The sequence below is a fragment of the Panulirus ornatus genome, chromosome 10 (genome assembly GCF_036320965.1).
Source record: "Panulirus ornatus isolate Po-2019 chromosome 10, ASM3632096v1, whole genome shotgun sequence".
Classification (NCBI taxonomy): domain Eukaryota; kingdom Metazoa; phylum Arthropoda; class Malacostraca; order Decapoda; family Palinuridae; genus Panulirus; species Panulirus ornatus.
The window spans coordinates 35,333,491-35,347,210 of record NC_092233.1 but is presented as its reverse complement, the minus strand read 5'-3'; the positions used below and the strand labels follow the sequence as shown (position 1 = coordinate 35,347,210).

The 13,720-nt window shown below is 40.5% G+C and overlaps 1 protein-coding gene across 4 annotated transcripts in view; it reads right to left on the bottom strand.

Moving 5' to 3' along the window:
* The window catches only part of LOC139750902 (uncharacterized), a 465,731-nt gene that overhangs the window by 157,718 nt on the left and 294,293 nt on the right, over positions 1–13,720 (bottom strand). For all 4 annotated transcript variants that reach the window (XM_071665783.1, XM_071665785.1, XM_071665781.1 and 1 more), the window contains exon 12: positions 1,343–1,544. In XM_071665783.1, the coding sequence (XP_071521884.1) occupies positions 1,343–1,544 (202 nt within the window). The remainder of the gene's footprint in view (positions 1–1,342; positions 1,545–13,720) is intronic.

Below are 13,720 nucleotides of genomic sequence, written 5' to 3'. Positions count from 1 at the left end.
TTTCATTACCACACATCACTCTTACCCTTTCATTACTTAATCAAACCACCTCACACCACATATTGTTCTCAAACATTTCATTTCCAACACGTGCACACTCCTCCACACAACCCTATCGATAGCCCATGCCTTGCAACCATATAACATTATTGGAAGTACTATTCCTTCAAACATATCCATTCTTACTCACCAATATAATGTTCTCGCCTTCCTCACATTCATCAATGCTCCCAGAACTTACATTCCCTCCCACACCCTGTGACTCACTTCCGCTTCCATGGTTCCATCCTCTGCCAAATCCACTCTCAGATATCTAAAACACTTCACTTCCTCCAGTTTTTCTCCATTCAAACTTACATCCCAATCAATTTGTCCCTCAACCCTACTGAGCTAAAAACCTTGCTCTTATTCACATTTACTCTCAACTTTCTTCTTTCACACACTTCACCAAACTAAGTCACCAACTTCTGCAGTTTCTCACCTGAGTCAGCCACCAGCACTGTATCATCAGCAAACAACAACTGACTTACTTCCCAAGCCATCTCATCCACAACAGACTGCATACTTGCACCTTTCTCCAAAACTCTTGCATTCACCTCCCTAACCACCTTATCCATAAGCAAATTAAACAACCATGGAGACCTCAAGCAACCCTGCTGCAAACCGACATTCACTGGGAACCAATCACTTTCCTCTCTTCCTACTCATACACATGCCTTGCATCCTTGGTAAAAACTTTTCACTGCTTCTAGCAATTTACTTCCCACACCATGTACTCTTAAAACTTTCCACAAAGCATCTCTATCCACCATATCATATGCCTTCTCCAGTTCCATAAATGATACATACGAATCCATTTGTTTTTCTAAGTATTTCTCACATACATTCTTCAAAGCAAACACCTGATCCAAACACCCTCAACCACTTCTGAAGCCACACTGCTCTTCCCCTGTCTGATGCTCTGTACATGCCTTTACCCTCTCAATCAATACCCTTCCATATAATTTCCCAGGAATACTCAACAACCTTATGCCTCTGTAATTTGAACATTCACCTTTATCCCCTTTCCCTCTGTACAACGGCACTATGCATGCATTCTGCCAATCCTCAGGCACTTTACCATGATCCATACATATACTGGATATCCTTACCAACCAATCAAAAATACAGTCACCCCCTTTTTTTTCTAAATGCCACTGCAATACCATCCAACCCCGCCACCTTGCCGGCTTTCATCTTCCGCAAAGCTTTCACAACATCTTCTCTGTTCACCAAGGTTAACACCCTGCAACCAATTCAAGTCAACATGAAAGTCTATGAAATAAAATCAAGTGTCTCTAACCAATTCCAGATAACAGACAGCATCCTCTGGTTCCTCTTGACACAGTTTTATCTGCGCCTGAACCCAACGCAGTCGGGTGTGAAACTGTGGTGTCTCCTCAACCCAAACATCTCCACGTCCAAGCATCAGAGTCAGGTGAATCAAATCATCCTCTAAGTGTGGACAACTTCTTGAGAAGGGGTTGTGCAAACCAGTGCGATCTCTGTAAAAGAAATAAGAAAGTTAAGAGACTGGGGTGTCTAAATGTGTGTGGATGTGGCCAAGATGAGAAAAAAGGAGATAGGTAGTATGTTTGAGGAAAGGAACCTGGATGTTTCAGCTCTGAGTGAAGTGAGGCTATAGGATAAAGGGGAAGAGTGGTTTGGGAATTTCTTGGGAGTAAAGTCAAGGGTTGCTGAGAGGACAAGAGCGAGGGAAGGAGTAGCACTACTCCTGAAACAGGAGTGCTGGGAGTATGTGATAGAGCGTAAGAAAGTAAACTCTATATCGATATGGGTAAAACTGAAAGTGGATGGAGAGAGATGGGTGATTATTGGTGCATATGCACCTGGGCATGAGTATGTTCGTAGTTTTGATGCGCGAGACTGGGTTATACTGATGGGTGATTCAAATGCAAAGGTGAGTAATGTGGCAGTTGAGGAAATAATTGGTGTACATGGGGTGTACAGTGTTGTAAATGGAAATGGTGAAGAGCTGGTAGATTTGTGCACTGAAAAAGGACTGGTGATTGGAAATACCTGGTTTAAAAAGAGAGATATACATAAGTATACGTATGTAAGTAGGAGAGATGGCCAAAGAGTGTTACTGAATTACGAGTTAATTGATAGGTGCGCGAAAGAGAGACGTTTGGATGTTACTGTGCTGAGAGGTGCAACTGGAGGATGTCTGATCATTATCTTGTGGAGGTGAAGGTGAAGATTTGTAGAGGTTTTCAGAAAAGAAGAGAGAATGATGGGGTGAAGAGAGTGGTGAGAGTAAGTGAGCTTGGGAAGGAGACTTGTGTGAGGAAGTACCAGGAGAGACTGAGTACTGAATGAAAAAAGGCGAGAACAAAGGAGGTAAGGGGAGTGGGGGAGGAATGAGATGTATTTAGGGAAGCAGTGATGGTTTGAGCAAAAGATGCTTGTGGAATGAGAAGCGTGGGAGGTGGGCAGATTAGAAAGGGTAGTGAGTGGTGGGATGAAGAAGTAAGATTATTAGTAAAAAAGAAGAGAGAGGCATTTGGACAATTTTTACAGGGAAACAATGCAAATGACTGGGAGATATATCAAAGATAGAGGCAGGAGGTCAAGAGAAAGGTACAAGAGGTGAAAAAGACGGCAAATGAGAGTTGGGGTGAAGGAGTATCATAAAATTTTAGGGAGAACAAAAAAAAATGTTTGGAAGGAGGTTAATAGTGTGTAAGACAAGGGAACAAATGGAAACTTCAGTGAAGGGGGCTAATGGAGAGGTGATAAGTCATGGTGATGTGAAAAGGAGATGGAGTGAGTATTTGGAAGGTTTGTTGAATGTGTTTGATGATAGAGTGGCATACATTGGGTGTTTTGGTTGAGGTGGTGTGCAAAGTGAGAGGGTTAGGGAGAATGATTTGGTGAACAGAGAAGAGGTAGTAAAAGCTTTACGGAAGATGAAAGCCGGCAAAGCAGCAGGTTTGGATGGTACTGCAGTGGAATTTATTAAAGAATGGGGTGAATGTATTGCTGACTGGTTGCTAAGGTTATCTAATGTATGCATGATTCATGGTGAGGTGTCTGAGGATTGGCGGAATGCTTGCAGAGTGCCATTGTACAAAGGCAAAGTGGGATAAAAGTGAGTGCTCAAATTACAGAGGTACAAGTTTCTTGAGTATTCCTGGGAAATTGTATGGGAGGGTATTGATTAAGAGGGTGAAGGCATGGACAGAGCAACAGATTGGGGAAGAGCACTGTGGCTTCAGAAGTGGTAGAGGATGTGTGGATCAGGTGTTTGCTTTGAAGAATGTATGTGAAAAATACTTAGAAAAGCAAATGGATTTGTATGTAGCTTTTATGGATCTGGAGAAGGCATATGATAAGTGTTGATAGAGATGCTCTGTGGAAGGTACTAAGAATATATGGTGTGGGAGGCAAGCTGTTAGAGGCAGTGAAAAGTTTTTATCAAGGATGTAAAGCATGTGTACGTGTAGGAAGATAGGAAAGTGACTGGTTCTCAGTCAATGTAGGTTTGCGGCAGGGGTGTGATGTCTCGATGGTTGTTTTATTTGTTTATGGATGGGGTTGTTAGGGAGGTGAATGGAAGAGTTTTGGAAAGAGGGTGTTTTGGTCGACGTGGTGTGCAAAGTGAGATGGTTAGGGAGAATGATTTGGTAAACAGAGAAGAGGTAGTAAAAGCTTTGTGGAAGAGGAAAACCGGGAAAGGAGCAGGTTTGGATGGTATTGCAGTGGAATTTATTAAAAAAGGGGGTGACTCTATTGTTGACTGGTTGGTAAGATTATTCAATGTATGTATGACTCATGGTGAGGTGCCTGAGGATTGGCGGATTGCTTGCATAGTGCCATCGTACAAAGGCAAAGGGAATAAAAGTGAGTGCTCAAATTACATAGCTATAAGTTTGTTGAGTATTCCTGGGAAATTGTATGGGAGGGTATTGATTGAGAGGGTGAAGGCATGTACAGAGCAACAGATTGGGGAAGAGCAGTGTGGTTTCAGAAGTGGTAGAGGATGTGTGGATCAGGTGTTTGTTTTGAAGAATGGATGTGAGAAATACTTAGAAAAGCAAATGGATTTGTATGTAGATTTTATGGATCCTGAGAGGGCATATGATAGAGTTGATAGAGAGGCTCAGTGGAAGGTATTAAGAATATATGGTGTGGGATGCAAGCTCTTAAAACTTTCCACAAAGCATCTCTATCCACCATATCATATGCCTTCTCCAGTTCCATAAATGATACATACGAATCCATTTGTTTTTCTAAGTATTTCTAACATACATTCTTCAAAGCAAACACCTGATCCACACACCCTCAACCACTTCTGAAGCCACACTGCTCTTCCCCTGTCTGATGCTCTGTACATGCCTTTACCCTCTCAATCAATACCCTTCCATATAATTTCCCAGGAATGCTCAACAAACTTATGCCTCTGTAATTTGAAAACTCACCTTTATCCCCTTTCCCTCTGTATAACGGCACTATGCATGCATTCTGCCAATCCTCAGGCACTTTACCATGATCCATACATATACTGAATATCCTTACCAACCAATCAAAAATACAGTCACCCCCTTTTTATTATAAATTCCACTGCAATATCATCCAACCCCGCCACCTTGCCAGCTTTTTTTTTTTATTTTTTTATTATTATTATATATATATATATATATATATTTTTTTTCTTTTGCTTTGTCGCTATATATATATATATATATATATATATATTTTTCTTTCTTTCTTTTAAACTATTAGCCATTTCCCGCGTTAGCGAGGTAGCGTTAAGAACAGAGGACTGGGCCTTTTTTGGAATATCCTCACCTGGCCCCCTCTGTTCCTTCTTTTGGAAAATTAAAAAAAAAAAACGAGAGGGGAGGATTTCCAGCCCCCCGTTCCCTCCCCTTTTAGTCGCCTTCTACGACACGCAGGGAATACGTGGGAAGTATTCTTAATCCCCTATCCCCAGGGATAATATATATATATATATATATATATATATATATATATATATATATATATATATATATATATATATATATATATATACGTTGGAAAGGATAACAATTTTGCGCGTGATCAAGATATTCCTACGAGTCCTCGACGAAAATGAAACACGAAAAGTTCCCAAGTGCACTTTCGTGTAATAATCACATCATCAGGGGAGACACAAGAGAGGAATATAACAGTCAATTGATATACATCGAAGAGACGAAGCTAGGACGCCATTTGGTAAACATGTGATTGTCCAAAAATACAACGAGCGTTCATAAACTTATCATTTTACAAATCTTATCAACAATAAAGTTATCTAATTTGTACAGACCATCACTAATATTAAGATTATTATTCTTTGTGAATTTAATAATAGAAGATTCAATGATATTTCTCTTGGTGATAGAGTTAGAGTTAACAACTGAGATGGCGTTACTCCAGTCAATACAATGATCATAGTTTTTAACATGATTAAACAAGGCATTTGATTCCTGTCCCGTTCTTATACTATATTTATGTTGCTTAAGTCTAACAGAAAGATCCTTGCCAGTCTGACCAACATAAAATTTATCACAGTTTCCACAAGGAACTTTATAGATGCAACCAAGAGAATTTTCTGGTGAATTCCTGATTAAGATATTCTTTATAGTATTATTGTTGCTAAAGGCAACATTTACATTAAAGGATTTAAACAACATGGGAAGCAAAGTGAAATTATTATTAAAAGGGAGAACTAAAAGATTCTTGGTGTTAATGGGAGGTTTGGGCTCAACTCTATAAAATGATTTCTTTGCTAACTTAAGGGATTTATCAATGAAAGATCTAGAGTACTTTAACTCAGATCCAATAGAATATATCTTCTCAAACTCATCATCAATAAGCTCTGGACTGCAAATACGTAATGCCCTTAGGAACATAGATTGAAATGATGATAATTTAACTCTGTCATGTTGAGATGAGTAATAATGGATATATGAGCATACATTGGTGGGTTTTCTGTATATGCTAAACTTAAACTTGTTTCCTTGTCTATGGATCATGCAATCTAAAAATGGTAACATACCATTATTTTCATTTTCTACAGTAAATTTGATGGAAGGTACTAAATTGTTAAGTAAGGGGAGAAATATTTGTAAATTTTCATCTGTTGGCCAAACACAAAGAACATCATCTACATACCTAAACCAAATTGCATTAGAAGGTAAGATATCCTTTAGTAATTTTGTTTCAAAAAATTCCATATAAAGATTACTAAGTACAGGTGAAAGAGGGTTACCCATTGCCATACCAAATTTTTGGAGATTATTATGCTCAAAAATTTGGTATGGAAATGGGTAACCCTCTTTCACCTGTACTTAGTAATCTTTATATGGAATTTTTTGAAACAAAATTACTAAAGGATATCTTACCTTCTAATGCAATTTGGTTTAGGTATGTAGATGATGTTCTTTGTGTTTGGCCAACAGATGAAAATTTACAAATATTTCTCCCCTTACTTAACAATTTAGTACCTTCCATCAAATTTACTGTAGAAAATGAAAATAATGGTATGTTACCATTTTTAGATTGCATGATCCATAGACAAGGAAACAAGTTTAAGTTTAGCATATACAGAAAACCCACCAATGTATGCTCATATATCCATTATTACTCATCTCAACATGACAGAGTTAAATTATCATCATTTCAATCTATGTTCCTAAGGGCATTACGTATTTGCAGTCCAGAGCTTATTGATGATGAGTTTGAGAAGATATATTCTATTGGATCTGAGTTAAAGTACTCTAGATCTTTCATTGATAAATCCCTTAAGTTAGCAAAGAAATCATTTTATAGAGTTGAGCCCAAACCTCCCATTAACACCAAGAATCTTTTAGTTCTCCCTTTTAATAATAATTTCATTTTGCTTCCCATGTTGCTTAAGTCCTTTAATGTAAATGTTGCCTTTAGCAACAATAATACTATAAAGAATATCTTAATCAGGAATACACCAGAAAATTCTCTTGGATGCATCTATAAAGTTCCTTGTGGAAACTGTGATAAATTTTATGTTGGTCAGACTGGTAAGGATCTTTCTGTTAGACTTAAGCAACATAAATATAGTATAAGAACGGGACAGGAATCAAATGCCTTGTTTAATCATGTTAAAAACTATGATCATTGTATTGACTGGAGTAACGCCATCTCTGTTGTTAACTCTATCACCAAGAGAAATATCATTGAATCTTCTATTATTAAATTCACAAAGAATTATAATCTTAATATTAGTGATGGTCTGTACAAATTAGATAACTTTATTGTTGATAAGATTTGTAAAATGATAAGTTTATGAACGCTCGTTGTATTTTTGGACAATCACATGTTTACCAAATGGCGTCCTAGCTTCGTCTCTTCGATGTATATCAATTGACTGTTATATTCCTCTCTTGTGTCTCCCCTGATGACGTGATTATTACACGAAAGTGCACTTGGGAACTTTTCGTGTTTCATTTTCCTCGAGGACTCGTAGGAATATACATATATATATATATATATATAAATATATATATATATATATATATATATATATATATATATAAAGGTGAGAACAATGGAAGTAAGGGGAGTGGGGGAGGAATGGGATGTATTTAAGGAATTAGTGATGGATTGCGCAAAAGATGCTTGTGGCATGAGAAGAGTGGGAGGTGGGTTGATTAGAAAGGGTAGTGAGTGGTGGGATGAAGAAGTAAGATTATTAGTGAAAGAGAAGAGAGAGGCATTTGGACGATTTTTGCAGGGAAAAAATGCAATTGAGTGGGAGATGTATAAAAGAAAGAGACAGGAGGTCAAGAGAAAGGTGCAAGAGGTGAAAAAGAGGGCAAATGAGAGTTGGGGTGAGAGAGTGTCATTAAATTTAAGGGAGAATAAAAACATGTTCTAGAAGGAGGCAAATAAAGTGCGTAAGACAAGGGAGCAAATTGGAACTTCAGTGACGGGCGCAAATGGGGTGGTGATAACAAGTAGTGGTGATGTGAGAAGGAGATGGAGTGAGTATTTTGAAGGTTTGTTGAATGTGTTTGATGATAGCGTGGCATATATAGGGTGTTTCGGTCGAGGTGGTGTGCAAAGTGAGAGGGTTAGGGAAAATGATATGGTAAACAAAGAAGAGATAGTAAAAGCTTTGCAGAAGATGAAAGCTGGCAAGTCAGCAGGTTTGGATGGTATTGCAGTGGAATTTATTAAAAAAGGGGGTGACTGTATTATTCAGTGGTTGGTAAGGTTACTTAATGTATGTATGACTCATGGTGAGGTGCCTGAGGATTGGCGGAATGCGTGCATAGTGACATTGTACAAAGGCAAAGGGGATAAGAGTGAGTACTCAAATTACAGAGGTATAAGTTTGTTGAGTATTCCTGGTAAATTATATGGGAGGGTATTGATTGAGAGGGTGAAAGCATGTACAGAGCATCAGATTGGGGAGGAGCAGTGTGGTTTCAGAAGTGGTAGAGGATGTGTGGATCAGGTGTTTGCTTTGAAGAATGTATGTGAGAAATACTTAGAAAAGCAAATGGATTTGTATGTAGCATTTATGGATCTGGAGAAGGCATATGATAGAGTTGATAGAGATGCTCTGTGGAAGGTATTAAGAATATATGGTGTGGGAGGCAAGTTGTTAGAAGCAGTGAAAAGTTTTTATCGAGGATGTAAGGTATGTGTACGTGTAGGAAGAGAGGAAAGTGATTGGTTCTCAGTGAATGTAGGTTTGCGGCAGGGGTATGTGATGTCTCCATGGTTGTTTAATTTGTTTATGGATGGGGTTGTTAGGGAGGTGAATGCAAGAGTTTTGGAAAGAGGGGCAAGTATGAAGTCTGTTGGGGATGAGAGAACTTGGGAAGTGAGTCAGTTGTTGTTCGCTGATGATACAGCGCTGGTGGCTGATTCATGTGAGAAACTGCAGAAGCTGGTGACTGAGTTTGGTAAAGTGTGTGAAAGAAGAAAGTTAAGAGTAAATGTGAATAAGAGCAAGGTTATTAGGTACAGTAGGGTTGAGGGTCAATTCAATTCGGAGGTGAGTTTGAATGGAGAAAAACTGGAGGAAGTGAAGTGTTTTAGATATCTGGGAGTGGATCTGGCAGAGGATGGAACCATGGAAGCGGAAGTGGATCATAGGGTGGGGGAGGGGGCGAAAATTCTGGGAGCCTTGAAGAATGTGTGGAAGTCGAGAACATTATCTTGGAAAGCAAAAATGGGTATGTTTGGAGGAATAGTGGTTCCAACAATGTTGTATGGTTGTGAGGCGTGGACTAAGGATGGCGTTGTGCGCAGGAGGATAGATGTGCTGGAAATGAGATGTTTGAGGACAATGTGTGGTGTGAGGTGGTTTGATCGAGTAAGTAACGTAAGGGTAAGAGAGATGTGTGGAAATAAAAAGAGCATGGTTGAGAGAGCAGAAGAGGGTGTTTTGAAATGGTTTGGTCACATGGAGAGAATGAGTGAGGAAAGATTGACCAAGAGGATATATGTGTCAGAGGTGGAGGGAACGAGGAGAAGAGGGAGACCAAATTGGAGGTGGAAAGATGGAGTGAAAAAGATTTTGTGTGATCGGGGCCTGAACATGCAGGAGGGTGAAAGGAGGGCAAGGAATAGAGTGAATTGGATCGAAGTGGTATACCTGGGTTGACGTGCTGTCAGTGGATTGAATCAAGGCATGTGTATGGGGGTGGGTTGGGCCATTTCTTTCGTCTGTTTCCTTGTGCTACCTCGCAAACCGGGAGACAGCGACAAAGCAAAAAAAAAAAAAATATATATATCATCCCATGGGATAGGGGAGAAAGAATACTTCCCACGTATTCCCTGCGTGTCGTGAAAGGCGACTAAAAGGGAAGGGAGTGGGAGGCTGGAAATCTTCCCCTCTCATTTTTTTTTTTTTTCCCCCAAAGGAGGGAACAGACAAGGGGCCGGGTGAGGATATTCCCTCAGAGACCCAGTCCTCTGTTCTTAACGCTACCTCGCTGAGGCGAGAAATGGCGAATAATATGAAAGAAAAGATATATATATATATATATCATACTATATTATATTATTATATATACATATGGATGAGAGAGCTTCGGAAGTGAGTCAGTTGTTGTTCGCTGATGATACAGCGCTGGTGGCTGATTCATGTGAGAAACTGCAGAAGCTGGTGACTGAGTTTGGTAAAGTGTGTGAAAGAAGAAAGTTAAGAGTAAATGTGGATAAGAGCAAGGTTAATAGGTACAGTAGGGTTGAGGGTCAAGTCAATTGGGAGGTAAGTTTGAATGGAGAAAAACTGGAGGAAGTAAAGTGTTTTAGATATCTGGGAGTGGATCTGGCAGCGGATGGAACCATGGAAGCGGAAGTGGATCATAGGGTGGGGGAGGGGGCGAAAATCCTGGGAGCCTTGAAGAATGTGTGGAAGTCGAGAACATTATCTCGGAAAGCAAAAATGGGTATGTTTGAAGGAATAGTGGTTCCAACAATGTTGTATGGTTGCGAGGCGTGGGCTATGGATAGAGTTGTGCGCAGGAGGGTGGATGTGCTGGAAATGAGATGTTTGAGGACAATGTGTGGTGTGAGGTGGTTTGATCGAGTAAGTAACATAAGGGTAAGAGAGATGTGTGGAAATAAAAAGAGCGTGGTTGAGAGAGCAGAAGCTCCCGCGTTTGCAAGGTAGCGCAAGGAAACAGACGAAAGAAATGGACCAACCCACCCCCATACACATGTATATACATACGTCCACACACGCAAATATACATACCTACATAGCTTTCCATTCTTTACCCCAGACGCTTGATTCAATCCACTGACAGCACGTCAACCCCGGTATACCACTTCGATCCAATTCACTCTACTTCTTGCCCTCCTTTCACCCTCCTGCATATTCAGCCCCCGATCACACAAAATCTTTTTCACTCCATCTTTCCACCTCCAATTTGGTCTCCCACTTCTCCTCGTTCCCTCCACCTCCGACACATATATCCTCTTGGTCAATCTTTCCTCACTCATTCTCTCTATGTGCCCAAACCATTTCAAAACACCCTCTTCTGCTCTCTCAACCACGCTCTTTTTATTTCCACACATCTATCTTACCCTTACGTTACTTACTCGATCAAACCACCTCACACCACACATTGTCCTCAAACATCTCATTTCCAGCACATCCATCCTCCTGCGCACAACTCTATCCATAGCCCACGCCTCGCAACCATACAACATTGTTGGAACCACTATTCCTTCAAACATACCCATTTTTGCTTTCCGAGATAATGTTCTCGACTTCCACACATTCTTCAAGGCTCCCAGAATTTTCGCCCCCTCCCCCACCCTATGATCCACTTCCGCTTTCATGGTTCCATCCGCTGCCAGATCCACTCCCAGATATCTAAAACACTTCACTTCCTCCAGTTTTTCTCCATTCAAACTTACCTCCCAATTGACTTGACCCTCAACCCTACTGTACCTAATAACCTTGCTCTTATTCACATTTACTCTTAACTTTCTTCTTTCACACACTTTACCAAACTCAGTCACCAGCTTCTGCAGTTTCTCACATGAATCAGCCACCAGCTCTGTATCATCAGCGAACAACAACTGACTCACTTCCCAAGCTCTCTCATCCCCAACAGACTTCATACTTGCCCCTCTTTCCAAAACTCTTGCATTCGCCTCCCTAACAACCCCATCCATAAACAAATTAAACAACCATGGAGACATCACACACTCCTGCCGCAAACCTACATTCACTGAGAACCAATCACTTTCCTCTCTTCCTACACGTACACATGCCTTACATCCTCGATAAAAACTTTTCACTGCTTCTAACAACTTGCCTCCCACACCATATATTCTTAATACCTTCCACAGAGCATCTCTATCAACTCTATCATATGCCTTCTCCAGATCCATAAATGCTACATACAAATCCATTTGCTTTTCTAAGTATTTCTCACATACATTCTTCAAAGCAAACACCTGATCCACACATCCTCTACCACTTCTGAAACCACACTGCTCTTCCCCAACCTGATGCTCTGTACATACCTTCACCCTCTCAGGAATACTCAACAAACTTATACCTCTGTAATTTGAGCACTCACTCTTATCCCCTTATATATATATATATATATATATATTTTTTATACTTTGTCGCTGTCTCCCGCGTTTGCGAGGTAGCGCAAGGAAACAGACGAAAGAAATGGCCCAACCCCCCCCCCATACACATGTACATACACACGTCCACACACGCAAATATACATACCTACACAGCTTTCCATGGTTTACCCCAGACGCTTCACATGCCTTGATTCACTCCACTGACAGCACGTCAACCCCTGTATACCACATCGCTCCAATTCACTCTATTCCTTGCCCTCCTTACACCCTCCTGCATGTTCAGGCCCCTATCACACAAAATCTTTTTCACTCCATCTTTCCACCTCCAATTTGGTCTCCCTCTTCTCCTCGTTCCCTCCACCTCCGACACATATATCCTCTTGGTCAATCTTTCCTCACTCATTCTCTCCATGTGCCCAAACCATTTCAAAAACACCCTCTTCTGCTCTCTCAACCACGCCCTTTTTATTTCCACACATCTCTCTTACCCTTACGTTACTTACTCGATCAAACCACCTCACACCACACATTGTCCTCAAACATCTCATTTCCAGCACATCCATCCTCCTGCGCACAACTCTATCCATAGCCCACGCCTCGCAACCATACAACATTGTTGGAACCACTATTGATTTGGTAAACAGAGAAGAGGTAGTAAAAGCTTTGCGGAAGATGAAAGCCGGCAAGGCAGCAGGTTTGGATGGTATTGCAGTGGAATTTATTAAAAAAGGGGGTGACTGTATTGTTGACTGGTTGGTAAGGTTATTTAATGTATGTATGACTCATGGTGAGGTGCCTGAGGATTGGCGGAATGCGTGCATAGTGCCATTGTACAAAGGCAAAGGGGATAAGAGTGAGTGCTCAAATTACAGAGGTATAAGTTTGTTGAGTATTCCTGGTAAATTATATGGGAGGGTATTGATTGAGAGGGTGAAGGCATATACAGAGCATCAGATTGGGGAAGAGCAGTGCGGTTTCAGAAGTGGTAGAGGATGTGTGGATCAGGTGTTTGCTTTGAAGAATGTATGTGAGAAATACTTAGAAAAGCAAATGGATTTGTATGTAGCATTTATGGATCTGGAGAAGGCTTATGATAGAGTTGATAGAGATGCTCTGTGGAAGGTATTAAGAATATATGGTGTTGGAGGCAAGTTGTTAGAAGCAGTGAAAAGTTTTTATCGAGGATGTAAGGCATGTGTACGTGTAGGAAGAGAGGAAAGTGATTGGTTCTCAGTGAATGTAGGTTTGCGGCAGGGGTGTGTGATGTCTCCATGGTTGTTTAATTTGTTTATGGATGGGGTTGTAAGGGAGGTAAATGCAAGAGTCCTGGAAAGAGGGGCAAGTATGAAGTCTGTTGGGGATGAGAGAGCTTGGGAAGTGAGTCAGTTGTTGTTCGCTGATGATACAGCGCTGGTGGCTGATTCATGTGAGAAACTGCAGAAGCTGGTGACTGAGTTTGGTAAAGTGTGTGGAAGAAGAAAGTTGAGAGTAAATGTGAATAAGAGCAAGGTTATTAGGTACAGTAGGGTTGAGGGTCAAGTCAATTGGGAGGTGAGTTTGAATGGAGAAAAACTGGAGGAAGTGA